Source organism: Hemiscyllium ocellatum, chromosome 20 (genome assembly GCF_020745735.1).
Source record: "Hemiscyllium ocellatum isolate sHemOce1 chromosome 20, sHemOce1.pat.X.cur, whole genome shotgun sequence".
Lineage (NCBI taxonomy): Eukaryota > Metazoa > Chordata > Chondrichthyes > Orectolobiformes > Hemiscylliidae > Hemiscyllium > Hemiscyllium ocellatum.
In genome coordinates this window covers 19,213,191-19,228,996 of record NC_083420.1, presented here as the reverse complement: position 1 = coordinate 19,228,996, position 15,806 = coordinate 19,213,191, and the positions used below count along the sequence as shown (strand labels likewise).

Sequence of the window (15,806 nt, the reverse complement as noted above, 5' to 3'; positions counted from 1 at the left end):
ATGAGCATTTGAAAGGAAGTGATTTTGAAAGAAAGTATTTTTAAACGATAATCCAAGGCAATGATCTAGTCTTGCATTCCCACTGAATTGCTTCTTTCTGGAAGTCCAGCTAAATTAATGAGATGCAAGAGTACAATATCCATTTGTCACTTGAGTTCAGTATGAACAATGCCAGAGTAAGGGTGCTCAATGCATTCAGGTGGAAATCTGCTTTCGTTATTTTAACACTCATTTATTGTTCTAAACAGCTTAAACCCATATATTCTATGCAGTTTTCCTTCAGTTATGAGGAGACTACTCTTCACACAAGTACATTCTAAGTTTGACCTCTAGTATCTCTTATGTAACTTAAAGGCTATTGTTCCATAGTTTATGTGGAGCAGCTGGTAATTCACTTCACTTTCCTTTCCACTAATTATGTAACGCAAGGCTTTAAATGGGCCATAACTTGTTTATAGAGCCAATGACTCAAATTTCCCAACTAAAGTTGTTAGCTGTGTTATGCATGCTGAGATTTATGGGAGCTTGTATTTTGTTTGTAAAAACCCTGCAGAGTTCCCAGTTAGCCATGAAACAAATCCACGTTAATTAATTAGGCCTGTCCTCACTGTATTAGCAATTTATTTCTCCCTGCGTACAATTGTGTTGTCAAGATCTGAAATGCCATTCCAACCTTAATTTTCTGTATTGCTTGTTCTACCAATTGTAGTCAATATTGTAATAGGAATTTGTATATTCCTTTGTTGTGTAGCCTATATATGCTGTTTGATCTAATTTGCTATTTTGTCATGTTTCAGATTTTGTTTAATGCTTTCAAGTTTTTATTTCCCCCCTGTTTTGTTCTTCTATCTCTGCTGGTGTTTGCTTCCCTCACTTCACTTATCTGGGAACCCCATTCCTGGCCTGTGACCTCTGACCATCAACTCCTCCCAATGGCTCCTCTGCCACCTGCGGTGTCTTTGGGTTGGTGCTTGTAGCTTGCGAGCCACAAAGCCCCTAAAGCCAGGCTTGAATAGTTCCCAAATAAAAGATATGAAAGACCTCTCAGCAGTCGAGGCCTTCCGATCCCGCAGCATCAGTGTTTCAGAACATGCAGTCCGCAGGTAGAGGCATTACAAGAACCTATGGTCAACAGAATTTCATTCTGGGGTTTCTGCATGCTGGGAGGCTTGCATGACGTAGTAGTAGATTTTAAAAGTATATATACTTTTTGCTATTTCAATGAATACCTAATATGTGAATTTTGATCTGGATTAATATTAATTTCACAAATGTAGATTATGTTTAAGTCAGTGGTTGTCAATCAGGACTTGAATTTAGTTTCCAGCTCTTGAGATCATATGGCTGTGTAAATACAACTGTAATCTCGATAGGCAAAATTGTCTTTCTGGGCTTATGTTAGTCTAAAACATTTGCTTTATTAAAGAACTTCCATTTATTTCAAATCTTTCACAGTTTCAGGAAATCCCAAAGCATTTTACAACCAATGACCTTTGGAAGTGTAATGCAGAAAAATAGCAAATTGCAGCTAGTGAGGAACAATACTTAATTGCATCTCTTCTTAATCATTCTTTAGTCAAATATGCTTTTGTGATGAAAAGGGTAATGCCAGCTGCCTGACCTGTTAGTTTTTTTTTCCCAGATGGATGCTGTGTTCCCTATTATTTTATTTGTTCCAATGTCTTTTTAGTATCTTATGTGTGAATAGTTGGTGCTACCATTTCAAATGTGCGAAAGTGAGGGAAAGGGAAAAAAATTATAACAAAGATGAAGGAATAAAAATCTTGCTCCAGGTTTACTTGATTCGTTAGCTGATTGCAGGAAATACATTTGGTGGATCCCTATTAAAACTTGTTTATTCAATGAAGAGCACAAAATTGAATCTTCAGAACAGGAAGTGGTTTTGATACTAAACTCACCTTGAGTTAAGCAAATGCAGTGGGACAGCAATTACCTCTCAGCAGATGAACTACTCAGTGAGCCACTGATATATGTCTGAAAGTAGCTTATAACGTAGATTCACACTTTTATGAAATCCTCTAATATCAACACATTCCTCCTTGAGTAGCCATACAAATGAGCTGAGGTATTAAACCGAAGTTGCTCCATTTCTCATGATTTAGGATTGTTGATTAATATTTCTGGAAGGCCTGGAATTATTTTGCCACTGCTTTACTGGGGTATTTGTTTTGAGATTATCTCGATGTGAAATTTGTACCAGCTCTTATCCTCAAAATGAGTTCTAAGGTATGTTTTATTCATGGCCCTTAATTTCTGAATCAATTCCTGTGTATATCTAAAAACTGGTTAAATTAATACAATATTTGATCGTTGTGCAAATCAAACTGGTTTAATTAAGTGATAATTGTTAGTTTTCTTCTGAGGAAAGATTTTAAAACTCCTGTTGGCAGTCTTGTTATAAATACAAATGAGTGAGCTGAACTAAAGACGACCTGTCAACACGTTTATTTTAGTCCCCGATGAGAAATGTGCTGCTGGTGATCATTTTTATTTCCACAGTTGAATTTCATTCTTTATCCTCTGATTCAGCCTGTGTATGAATGATTTCCTGCAATCCATGTGTTGCAGAAACTCAGTAGAGCTTTAAAATGTTATGCTTGTTTCTTATAATGATGAATGAATTTTAATCTTCACTCTTTCCCTTGCCCTCACACATTTATTTTTGCAATTTTGTAAACTTACACCTATTAAAACTTGAAAACACACAGCATCCTTATCTACTGAGTAGATGTGTTGCAGAAGTACCAAATGACACTTCTCGAAATGTTGCTGATTGATGTTGAATCCCTGATCGAAGATGTTTAAAATAAGCGTGTAGTTAGCAGTTACCATAGCCTTCTGTTTTGAGACTTCATACTAATCACCTCACTGTTGAGAAGCCAAGTTGCTCTAGGCATAATGAATATAAAAAGGAGTAAGCTAAAGGCCCTTTGAACCTGCAGTGATGCTCATTATGATATTGGCTGATCTTTTAAGTTAACTCCACTTTCCTGCTCTTTCCTCCGATACGTTGAGTCCCTTATTGCCCTATAGTCTAACGATCTTAACCTTAATAAAGAATTCCAAAGATTTACATCCTCTGAAAGAAGAAATGTCCCTGTAGTTTTACTGAGATTGTCTAGAATATCGGACTCCCTTGTTTTAAACTCAGAGTTGCTGCATGATGTGGAGCTGCTCTTCAATCAGATCACACAACAATAACAACTTGCCTGCAATTTATTTAAAGCATTAAGAACTAAGAAATGCTCTTGTTTTGAAACATCGTTTTTGTATATCACATCTGCCTGCTGAACATGGAGTATATCTGTTTCAACCACTGACTACTTCGCCTTTCAGGTAGGTATAGTGCACAACATATGCCATGTTCAAAGTAATTCATCTATGGCAAGTTGTCGTTCCCAACTTGTTCAGCATTAGTTGTATTATCAACTAAAATCTGGATTGACACTTGCCCATGAATGCCAATAGTTTTCCTTATGGCTCATTCAGTTGTGTTTTAAACAGTTGAACGAAAGGTATAAATGTTTTTGCATGTACTGAGAGACAACCACTGATCAAAGGTCTGAATACAGTCTAGTCCTGATACATTGAATTTCTTCCTTTGAAGACTTAATAAAACATATACTTGTTTAAATGGAGAGGATTAGACTGTACTTATAATCCTTCCATGATATGTAATTAACTCTGGGATAGTCATAGTATTTATTAATCACCCATCAAAATGGTGTTTAATTCTACCTTTCAACCAGATCATTCATTTGGCCACTTGCAGTATTTGTAACAACCATACTTTTTTGGTGAGCGTTAGCTAATGACAAATGAACATAAAAGAAAACAGAGTGCATACATTTTACAAATCTAAAAATTCAAATCTTTGAACTAAGTTCAGCAAATCTGGCATCAATATATTGAGTTACTTTTTTAAAAAAATACACTGTTGCAAATGTCTGAGGAAAAGGTTGTAATCAACTCCAAAATATAAAATTGGTCGCAAAGATAGGCAAGTGGCAAATTCTTGCTTGAAACTAAGTTCTTTGTTTTATTTTTGGTGCAAAGGCCAAATTTCTGTAATGATAAAATAATTTTTTAAAAATCTATACAAATGCATTCTTGGTGCTTGCTTGAAATGGTATGCAAAGATAAATAACACTGAAAGAAGGATCTAATTGTTGTCATTGCACCAGGGTGTAATTTATACTTTATTTTTACTTAATCCGTTCCAATTCCAGTAGAATGCAGACTTCTGTCACAAGTTCAAGTTTGGGATCAGCAGATGAGAATTCGATGGCAGAGGCTGAAGATAGTCTTAAAACTGTGCACCTTGAGCTAACTGAGACCTGCTTGGATATGATGGCTCGATATGTTTTCTCCAACTTCTCTGCTCTGCCCAAGAGGTTTGCATTACATTTTCAAAATGTTACTTTGTTCATTTTTTTTTGTCTTGAAAGTAATTTGAGAATTACATAGTGCATGGAATACAAGTGACCAATTGACCCATGGTTCTCATGAACGTGTGCTCACTTCTTATCATCTAACCCTCTCAGGGTCACCTTACGTTTCTTTCTACCACTTGCTTATCTAGCTTTTCCATTAATGCTGTTTGCCTCAATTACTTCTGTCATGACATTCACAATCTAACTAATCTTTAGTTAAATTTTTTCTTGAATTTTTTTGAATTGGATTTATTAGTGACTAACCTATGAATTCTAGTTTTGGTCTTCCCCAGAACTGGAAGTATTTTCTGCACATCCACTTTCTCGGCGTCTTTTGTAATCTTAAATGGCTATGTCAAGTCACTTTCTCAGTCATCTTTTTCAAGCCAAAAAAATGCCCATTTTTTTCTTGATATCTGTTCATCTTAGCAAAACTATTTTTGCTCCCTTATCACATGGAACCGAATATTAGCATTAAAATATAAATTGAATAAAAGCAAGAACTAAAGGTGTATTGGTGAATTTTGAGGAGATTTGTAGCTCAGGTTGATGATAAATATGTAAGTTAGCTCACTGAGCTTGAAGGTTTGTTTTCAGACATTTTGTCACCTTACTAGGTAACATCATCAGTAAGAGTCTCTAGTGAAGCTATAGATGTACGAGAACACTGGGATTTCATCGGAAATGTTAATCTGCCTCATTTCTTTTCTATATATAGTGGATGTGCTATACATTTCCAATTTTACTTTAAATCTGCTCAATATTTTCAATCGCTTATGACAGATTTTGGAAACTGACCTAATTCTTTTTCTGTTTTTACACTCAAGTCAATACCATGCCTTCCTTTTTGGTCTTATTCACATTCTTGTGGTTTCAAAGGTCCCCTGTGGCAGAGTTTCTTCTTGGTGCAGGAAGAAGTAATACATGGTTGGTTGGAAACAAACTCGTCACAGTTACCACCAGCAGTGGTGTCGGAGCGAGAGCGCTGTTGGGTTTAGATTCCTTGGATCAAAAGAGAACTGAAGAGGTATCCAGGTACGGACCGCAGAGATATTGCAGCAATGTATATAGTAAAATGTTTGTTTACTGTGTTTTTGTTGATCTTCAATATTTGATATAAAACAGCTGGTGTTTTATCATTTGTAAGAAATGGCCTCAATTTATTTTTTTAGTCAAAATAAAATGATGTTTTTTTTCAAATATAATTTGCTGTAATATGTCTAGTAACAAAGGCAATGGTCAACTATATTGTTACCAAGTTATGCAAAGATTTTGTGTGTTTTGGATTTGACTGAGATTTCAATTTTTTGCTCTGACTATATTTTTAAGGCTTGATTTATCTCAACAAGTAAAAACAACCCAAGAAGCACCTGCCAAGCTGGAGTCTCAGACTAGCCAGCAGATTGGAAAAGCTGCACGCCTGCGAGTGAGATCCATATCAGGTGACTGTTGAAAGGATTAGGTTTTTTTTTCAAAGAGAATAATATTTAACATGGGGCAATGAGCAGCTTTCCTTACTTTGCCTTTAATGCTAAATATCCTATTTATAATTGTAATGACAATATTCATAAATCTAATAAAATCTTGTTGCTGGCTAATTGCATCTATCGATTGTGCTTCACAGTCTAAGTACTTAATATATTGAATACTGTTTAAAATCCAGTGCTTTGAAACAAACAATTTATAACTGTATATATCTGCAGAATGAGAAGGGGTGGCACGATGGTTCAGTGGTTAGCACTGCTGCCTCACAGCACCAGGAACCTGGGTTTGATTCCCACCTTGGGCGATTGTCTGGAGTTTGCACGTTCTTCTTACATCTGTGTGGGTTTTCTCCGGGTGCTCTGGTTTCCCCTCTCAATCCAAAGAAGTGCAAGTCAGGTAAATTGGCCATACTAAATTGCCCACAGTGTTAGGTGCAGGGGTAAATATAGGGTAAGGGAATGGGTGGGTTACTGTTTGGAGGGTCAGTGTGGACTTGTTGGGCCAAATCGTGTGTTTCCATATTGTCGCAATTTAATTGAATAGAACAGAGCCATATTTATTTAATCTTTATTATCCATGTCACATTGGAGAAACATCTTTTTGTCCTGATAACAAGGATATACATTATTATTGCTCCATTTCAGTGTGAACTGTTTTTCTTTAGTCTTACTTTTCTGGTTTTCTAGGTGGCCATGCTCTTCACAGTGATTCAGTTCCGAGTTTAAGTCCCCTGGTGTCACCCTCAGATAGCGAATTCTGCACTCCTGCAGCATCAAATTTGAAAGGATTGGAAAACAGGAAAGCATTGCGTCAGGATGGACCTTATTCAAGTGGCCAACTGCTCTACCAGAAGGAAAAAGCCAATCTGGCTGAATATGCGCCTGTACTAACTCAAGGCTGGGCCGAAGTATACATTCGGCGGCCCTCAGGTATCAATATTAGATCGAGCCAACCCCCCCCCAAAAGTTTTAGAGTTGATTGTGGCTATAATGAGCTTTCCATAGTTTTAAATCAGATAAATGTTACAAAATTCAAGAACAGGAAAGGGCCCCATTTACATAAGTCAGATGTTTTAGGCTACTCTCTATCCTACCTTTCAGTTCTCTAACCATGTGCCTGTTATGGCAACATTTTTCAAGAAACAACTTTATTTGTTAAACTCGTTTATCATAGTTACTCCAATGCTATTCCTAATTAATTCACTTGGAATAATTTTAACCTAACTCATTTGCCAGAAAATTGCCAAAATGAGGTGCAGCAATGTTTAATCCTTGCTTGGTGTACAGAGTATTGAAGTTAATAGAGAGTAATATTGTGAAGGAAGGTTATAAAATCAGTACTTGTCGTAATTCTGTAAGTTCTGTATGCCCTGTTGTAGCAAAGTCTATAAAGTCCCTTATGCCTGTTGTCTATTGTGTGAATTATTTACGTAGTATTTTACATGGCGTGCATTCGGGTCATTTGACTCAAATCGTCCATGTCAGTGTATCTGCTTCACAGGTGCCTCCTCCCACCTCCTTCACCTTATTCCATCCAGGTAATACTTAGGTCTTAAACTCATCTCATATTTTCCTGAAAAGTTGAGTTTTTACTCTTAATTTCCTGATGGTTGCTTCTTATAAGTTAAATATTTTTTCATTAAAACTATGTGAAATTCTTCTGTTATTAAAAACTTTGGTTCCTTGCAGGTAATGCAAGTTGGCTTCTGTGTCTGGAGAATCCACCAAGTCCATTCTCATCTGAGATAAACAACATGCCCCTACAAGAACTGTCCACAATGCTAATGGCTGTAGAGAGAGTGACTGATCCACGTCAGCATGGTCCCAGTCGATCAGAATCCATGCCATGCCCGACTGCTGGAGCAGCTAAACCCACCTTGCTTCAGCGCTTCAACACTGGTTAGTGAAAGTTTCCACTTCTTAACCATCAGTTTCGCAGTCTTCACTTTCAAGCGTGCATATTATTTTATATTCTGTCCATGAAATTCTGTTGTATTTTAGAGTGACTATAATGTTAGATACTCTAAAAAATAATATGAAACCTTAATCTACTTGAGTATTAAGCTTTCACGTAGTTTTTATGCTAAGATAATTAATTAGGATGCTTTTAAAAATTTTAAATCTTTGTTAAATCTGTTGTTGTGGTTCTGTTCGCCAAGCTGGGAATTTGTGTTGCAGACGTTTCGTCCCCTGTTTAGGTGATATCCTCAGTGCTTGGGAGCCTCCTATGAAGCGCTTCTGTGATCTTTCCTCCAGCATTTATAGTGATTTGTACCTGCCGCTTTCGGTGGTCAGTTCCAGCTATCCGCTGCAGTGGCCAGTTTTTTGGGTCCAGGTCGATGTGCTCCCATTCCTAGACATGATGGTACAGAGCACACCAAACCGAGATTTCACCACAAAGGTATACAGGAAAGCCACACACACCTAAACTACCAAGTCCTAAACTACGAAAGCAACCACCCCAACACACACAAAAGAAGTTGCATCAAGACACTGTTCAAAAGGGCCACAACACGCTGCAGTACACCAGAACTGCAAAAAGAGGAAGAAGAACACCCATACAATGTATTTGCCAAAAACGGATACCCCCGCAATTTCATCAACAGATGCCTAAGGGAAAGACAACGGAATGAGGATATGCCGCAACCCAAAGGATTGCGGCCCCACTACCGTACATCAAAAACATTTCTGAACTGACAGCCAGACTACTGCGACCACTAGGACTCATAACAGCACACAAACCAACAGCCACTCTCAGATAACAACTCACCAGAACGAAGGACCCGATACCCAGCATGAGCAAAACCAACGTGGTGTACAAAATCCATGCAAGGACTGCACAAAACACTACATAGGACAAACAGGAAGACAGCTAACAGTCCGCATCCATGAACACCAACTAGCCACGAAACGACACAACCAGCTATCCTCAGTAGCCACACACGCAGATGACAAGCTACACGAGTTCGACTGGGACAACACTACTATTATAGGACAAGCCAAACAAAGAACAGCCAGGGAATTCCTAGAGGCATGGCACTCATCCACAGATTCAATCAATAAGCACATCAACCTGGACCCAATATACCGGCCACTGCAGCGGACAGCTGGAACTGACAACCAGAAGCGGCAGGTAAGTGTCACTATAAATACCGGAGGAAACATCACAGAAGCGCTTCACAGGAGGCTCCCAAGCACTGAGGATGTCACTTAGACAGGGGACGAAATGTCTGCAACACAAATTCCCAGCTCGGCGAACAGAACCACAACAATGAGCACCCGAGCTACAAATCTTCTCCCAAACTTTGTAAAGTCTAGAAATTGTACATTATTCATGTGCAATGTTTCTTGTCTTGGCTATTGTTTTCAGGCCGTTTAATTTTTTATAAAGGCAATTTGGTGTTTTGCATGCTTATTCGGGGAGACTTTCCTTTTGCCCTCCACGCAAAATGACAAGTGATGAATTTGATGCTCTTGTTTGTCCTGTCCTGATGCAGTTTTCAATTTGGGACAGGCCTATCTGTGTAGGCAAGGTGTCAATTGTGCAGTCGCAAATCTGAGTCTGTGACCACACTTAATACTTGGAATGTGGGGCTGCTGGCTGTGGGAAATGGAGACTGACATACTTCAAGTTAATTGTGCTGCCTACTAATGTGTTCTCCAGCCTTTTCTGAGGTTTGGCAAAAAATGGAAGATTTGGGACACGCCTTCTGCTTCCAACAACTGCCTAAGCATTAGACTGCCAGGTCTAATTAGATCTGCTGGAGAATGAGGCATGAAAGACCTGCCTCTACCTCCCGTTGGCTTTCCCACCTGATGTGTTAGAGTAGAAATGTTAATAACTACAGGCCCCCTTGCATCATCACAGAGTGGCAGTAGAAGTTCAGGGAAAACAGTGTGGCGTATCAGAATTTGTCCCTTTTCCTGCTGATTCTCTGAGCAAAAAGCAGAAGGTAGCGTAGTCCCGGAGAAAAGCAAGGTCCCTAATTATTCTCAACATTTGCATGGGTAGATGCCTTTTTTTTTGCACAAGTTTAATTTCCAAATTTTTCCTAAGCTTTTGTTGACTTAACAATCCTGTAAAATTAATCTGAGATTCAGATGGCTTGTGTTTTTAAATGTATCTCATACTAAGACTTGTGTAGATTTTGCATCAAACATCATCTGCAGCAGGTTTTTCTTTGATGTTTGTTTCTAACGCAAATCAATTGTTTGGATTTTTGTTCAAGTTTGTGTCCTGTGCTTCACACAGCCACTGATTTCGTTTCCCTTTGCAGTCGATTCTTTCTCTTCTATGTACCAGACAAGCTGTCAAGAAAAGTTGCACAGGAGCATTTCCTGGGCAGGTACACAGTAGCACACTTAAGACTCCCATGAATCATTAGTACCCATGCATTGCGTGCTGTTTCATAGCTGTGTGTGTCTTTTGTGAGAGAGAAAAAAAAATTATTCTAATAATTAGCTGGAGGAGCATGGAATTCCCCCAACTTGATGTTACAAAGTGGCAGCCTTGCCTTAAACCATTTATTTTCAATGAGTGAATATTTATTTGAACAATTTGCTTATTAACAAAAGGCTTAGTTGTCTCATTATTAGGTCGAGTTGAAACTAATCAAGCATGCACTGCTAATTGAAACCAGCTTATTTGAAAATCATTATTTGGTGCAGGGTATAGCACTATTAGTTTCATACTTTTGAAAAGCTATAGTTTTCTCATAACACCCTTAATGTAAATGCACTCTTTCTTCATATATCGTGGCTTCCAATAGATAAGACTCTTTATGTTGTTATGGTGTTGCTGTTAAATAACTATTATTTGTCTTCCTCATTTTGAACCTGGACCCTACATCCCTCCACCATCAAATATCCCGCTGAACTCTAAGCACAGTCACTGTGTGGATATGGAATTTTTATTTTAATATGCTGATAAGTAAAACCTAATGAATTAACAGCTTTGAGTATTGAAATTGGATGTCACCATTTTCAATGCCTGATGACTAGGGTGACTGAAATAATGACCAAGTGGATGGGTATGGGATCCTGACTCAAAACTAAGGCAAGTAATAATCCTAGTCATGCTGCAAGTAAACTTGCCTCATGTTTACTCTCATGACAAGATATAACTGCATGAAATTAGTAAGTGACAGGGATGTGGTTATATGCTTGCATTAAGTCATCTTCAGTTCTAATAAGCTCCAACAGTGCAGCAACAAGTGAGGTATAATAGGATGCAAAATGAAATGTGCAGTTTAAGTTCAAGGAGAAACTGAGGACTAAATTTCTGAAAACTAGTGCTTTGATTAACAATTGACAGATCTGTAAGCCAGATTCAATGTTTTACTCATCATCAAATGTGTAACTGAGGAAGTGCAGCCATTCCAGTTTATATTAAATATGTTGCTGAACAAAAATATTGTGGACTCCTGAATCTACAGGTTAAGGCATAAAAACAATGCAAACATTTCTTGGCCCTATTAACCAGATTACTCTTTAAGAAAAGCATTCAGCTAAATGATTAAATAGGATTAATCTTTTTAGTATAACACACTTTTAGCATAATGCACTTCCCAAATTCCAAATAAAATCTACGCTGGGGCAAACAAAGGGGAACAAGAAATTTTAAAGGTTATTTCATATCTCATAATATGCTAGTGCTGAAAAATATGCTGTTGTCTTATTTCTACCTGCAGCAAGGGATAAAGTTGGTGCACAAGTCCAGCAAAATTGAATACATATATCAAAGACAGTATATGGTTTTCTGACACTTGGTGATTAGATACTTGCTTAAATTGACTCGGTTTAACAAAAGCAATTAATTGTATGTTAGTTGCAAAACAGGGATTGGTACGCGACAGAAATAAAGAGAGAGCTGAATTAGGACTTTCGGACAAGGGAAATAGATACATTAGTGTGCTGCTGGTGGTATTGGTTGCTGTGTGAGCAAAATACCGAAACAGAGGAACTTTTTGTTTAAATCAGCCAATTGACAATCTTCTCACCCTGAGTTTGACTTTGAACTTGGCAAATTTCCTTGACAAAGGAGTCTGAGAATGTGAATGCCTAATCTTACGTTGTTCCAGTAAAAGTAGCATTGGTTTTGTTGTCTCTTGGGGTCAATGAGCACAGCATAGCATGCATTTAAAAAATAAATGCATTAAAACATGTCCCAGCTGAAATCTTCTGTTTAATTGAACAAAGGAAAAACATCAAAACTCCATTACTCTGTTTAGTCCATATGTTGTATATGCATTACATTGAAAGTTTAAATACAGTGGCTCAGTGGTTAGCACTGCTGCCTTGCAGCGCCAGGGACCCGGCTTCGATTCCAGCTTCGGGTGACTGTCTGCGTGGAGTTTGCACATTCTCCCCGTGTCTGCGTAGGTTTCCTCCGGGTGCTCTGGTTTCCTCCCACAGTTCAAAAGATGTGCAGGTCAGGTGAATTGGCCATGCTAAATTGCCCATAGTGATAGGTGCATTAGTAGGGAGTAGGGGAATGGGTCTGGGTAGGTTACTCTTTGGAGGGTTGGTGTGGACTTGTTGGACCGAAGGGCCTGTTTCCACACAGTAGGGAATCTAATCTAATCCAAATCATTGGAAACTAATATATTTGGAGAACTAGTGCCTTAGGATGATTTTCTCCATTTTAAGGTAACTATATAAATTATTGCAAGGCGTGATCAGAAAGTTCATTGCAAATATTGAATTATCTGTGGTCACTTTTTCTCACTTATACTGTTGTTTCCTTTTTATAAAATGCAAGAACAAAGAAAGCTAGATGAAAACTGTTGTATTGCCCTTAGCATGTGCCTTATGTCTGCTATAAAAAAGTGTGATCCAAATATTAATTTATAATAAGATTGACTGGAACCTTTGAACTTTTAACAATTAGGGCACTCTGCAAAGGGACAAAGGCAGTAGATACAAAAGCAGCAGCAGTGCATCTGCATGTAGTAGGGGTTGAAATGAAAATTTCCAGTCTGCAGGATTTTGAGGGAGGTCACCTGGTACAACTTGGGGGTGGAATAAAGTTAGTACATTTTGAACCCAGTGAGATTTTGAGATACGTTGCCCGAAGTGGAACAACTCTATGCTCCCTCTGTCTGTCTTTGCAATTCCTCTCAGCAAAATGTGAGAGCTGAAAACCTATTAGAAGTCATCTTTACCACTCCTGAAGAGGATTTCTTTGACGTCTGTCTCCAGTGAAGTGATTTCAACCAATCACAACTGTTCCACAAAGACACCCCTTCCCCTTACGTATGCAGAATAACTTTTGGTGTGCGACCATTTGGGTAATCAGTGACTTTTATTTACTCCTGAGTTTCACTGTAATTTTCCAAAATGCTTTTAAGTTAACTCTCTGCAAGATTTTCATTTCTCTTTGTTTTTCTTTGGACCGAAGGGTCTGTTTCCATGTTGTACATCTCAATGACTCTATGTGTATGTTAACTTTTTGAAGGGTAGGTATATGTTTAAAACAAAACTATAGGCCAAACTATCAATAATCCATTTCATTTTTGAGTAAGTTTTATTTGTAATAGACGAGGCAATCTTTGTTAATTTAAAGAAACTTGCCTGGTGTTCCTCATACTAACCCATACAGTCTGACACTTACAATTGGCTACTTCATCTGATCAAAGGAAAACATTATGACCACTAGAGAAGTTGGTCTAGGAAAAGAATTGGCCACTTCCCAGCCTCGAATATAACGCTTAAAGACAGCTATTTTTGAGTTTAGCAATTTGTCATAGATAAAACACGGTGACTTGTTTTGCATATTGCTTTTAATGGAGATTGCATTTTTTTTTTGAAGTACTGAATTGGTACATTTTGGTGAAGATAATTGTCTTTTGTATCCTTTTGTTTTTACCCATTAGTGTTCCAAACTGCTTCAAACAAAGAAGATAGTTTTGGTTTAGATTTTACAAATCTGCTAATTTATTCCATGTTGACAATTACTCAATATTAAACTTGAACTAATTTGCTAAATAGTTTGTTAACTAGATGGCTTCAGTTAATCTTGAAGGATAGTTTTCATTTGATGTGGGTGGAAGGTGTTAGTTTTCATATTTAATGCTGTAGTTTTTTTGTGTTACTGCTAATGCTTTGCATGGAATTCTGAGAGGTTAAAGCATTGATCCTCAACTCTTCCTCATGTACCTTGAACAAGATCTCATCTGTTCAGAGGTTTTGCAGTTAGATATAAGGGAATATTGTTTTAAACAATGCAAGTCCTGATCGTAATTGAATTTGTAGATTCAGTTGCAGTGGTAGAGGAAGGTGATGGGCCTGGGATGCACTTGAAGGTGTGCGACTCTCCTGTGGAATCTCAAGAACTTGAAGACTTTGAGGCTATGGTATCTGAGCCAATCTTCATGCCTGCAGAGAGCTATGATAAAAGTCCAGTGCACTGCAGTAGAGTAAGTGAAAGCACTTTTGTCTTGGGAAGGCCGTTTTCTGTTCATTAAATTTATTATTTTTCTTTTCAATCCTTGCTGTAGTACAATGGTTTAATTCACACTGTTGCATATTAAACAAAACTTGCCTTTGTCAACCTTGCACCACTAACTTTGACCCAGTTTGGTTGTTTGAGTTTACGATTGATTGATGTATCATTCTGCTGCGTTCATTGTTCACAGTGCAGTCACCTTAATATATAGAGACCCAGTGCTGATTGGTGGTTTTGCTAGCTATGTTATCTCTGTCACACAAAACACAGATCCAACCTCCTTGTACCATTCTGATCCTTCAGGTGTTTTGGCCTACTACGTGCTTACATCCAATATGAATGTCAAGTGGTTGAAAATCAGTATGTCAACATTTCCTCTGGAACTCTGCAGCATTCTAGAACTAACATTTGGCTTCAGGTGCTATCTGCCAGCGTCGGTTTTTCACATGACTTTTTTTTTCCATTTGCTTACCACTCTACACCTTCCTTTTTGGAGTTGCATTACTCATTTTGTTTTTCGGAATGCTTTCACAGCCTGACTGGGCTGAGACTTGTATGTCATCCAGCTCTTTTAAATTCTGCCCAGCTGTGATTATATTGAAGAAAAAGTCTCATTAAGTAGCAGATGTCAGGTTTGGCTCAGTATGTAGCCCTAATGTCTCTGAGTCAGAAGGTTGTGGTTTCAGTCCCACACCAGGGGGTTTCACCTAACCTGGTACCACACCACAGTGCGACACTGTCTGAGTCATGTGAGATACTACACAATGACCTCTTCTGCCCTATAAATTAGATATTAATGATCACGTTGGCATGATTTTGAAAAGAACAAGCAAGTTTTCCAACTAATATTTTTCCCTTAGTCAGCACCACTAAAACGGATTGCCTAGTCATGTATTTCATTGCTGTTTGTGGATCCCTGCTGTATGCAATTTGGTTGCCGCATTTCATGTATTGTTACTGTGAATACACTGCAAAGTATTGAAGTAGAGTCAGCTCAAATGGTTGGACAGCTGGTTTGCAATGCAGAGTGATGCCAACACCATGGGTTTAATTCCTGCATTGGCAGGGGTTACCGTAAAGGACACCCTTTTTCAGTTTCTTCCCTTGCCTAATGTATAGTGGTGTTCAGCTCCCACCATTACTAATCGTGTGTCTCTCTCTTTCTTTCTCCCTCAATAGCAGCCCTCTAGATATCTGAGACAGTGATGACTTTTTACAGTTCAAAGATGCTTCAGGTGGCTCTAAAGTCAGTAGGGCTTCAGGTGGTTCTGAGCAATTAAAATTCTAAAGAAATAAAAGTAAGCTCCTATTAGGCAAATTTGAATTTCTCTGTTCTCCTCTTCATACCATCTTCCCAACAAGCACATGAATTAAGATTCTGAGTAGACCATTCAGCCCCTCGAGACTGCTCAATTGTTCATT

General features: G+C 38.1%; 1 protein-coding gene across 5 annotated transcripts in view; it reads left to right on the top strand.

The window, feature by feature from the left end:
• The window catches only part of tsc2 (TSC complex subunit 2), an 84,089-nt gene that overhangs the window by 49,122 nt on the left and 19,161 nt on the right, over window positions 1–15,806 (top strand). Inside the window, exons 26-33 of one of the 5 annotated variants that reach the window (XM_060840551.1) lie at window positions 978–1,103; window positions 4,254–4,415; window positions 5,334–5,489; window positions 5,784–5,896; window positions 6,626–6,868; window positions 7,628–7,837; window positions 10,216–10,284; window positions 14,192–14,355. In XM_060840551.1, coding sequence (XP_060696534.1) covers window positions 978–1,103; window positions 4,254–4,415; window positions 5,334–5,489; window positions 5,784–5,896; window positions 6,626–6,868; window positions 7,628–7,837; window positions 10,216–10,284; window positions 14,192–14,355 — 1,243 coding nt within the window. Of the gene's footprint in view, window positions 1–977; window positions 1,104–4,250; window positions 4,416–5,333; window positions 5,490–5,783; window positions 5,897–6,625; window positions 6,869–7,627; window positions 7,838–10,215; window positions 10,285–14,191; window positions 14,356–15,806 lie in introns of all 5 variants that reach the window. The other 4 variants (XM_060840547.1, XM_060840546.1, XM_060840549.1 and 1 more) reach the window with 4 other exon arrangements.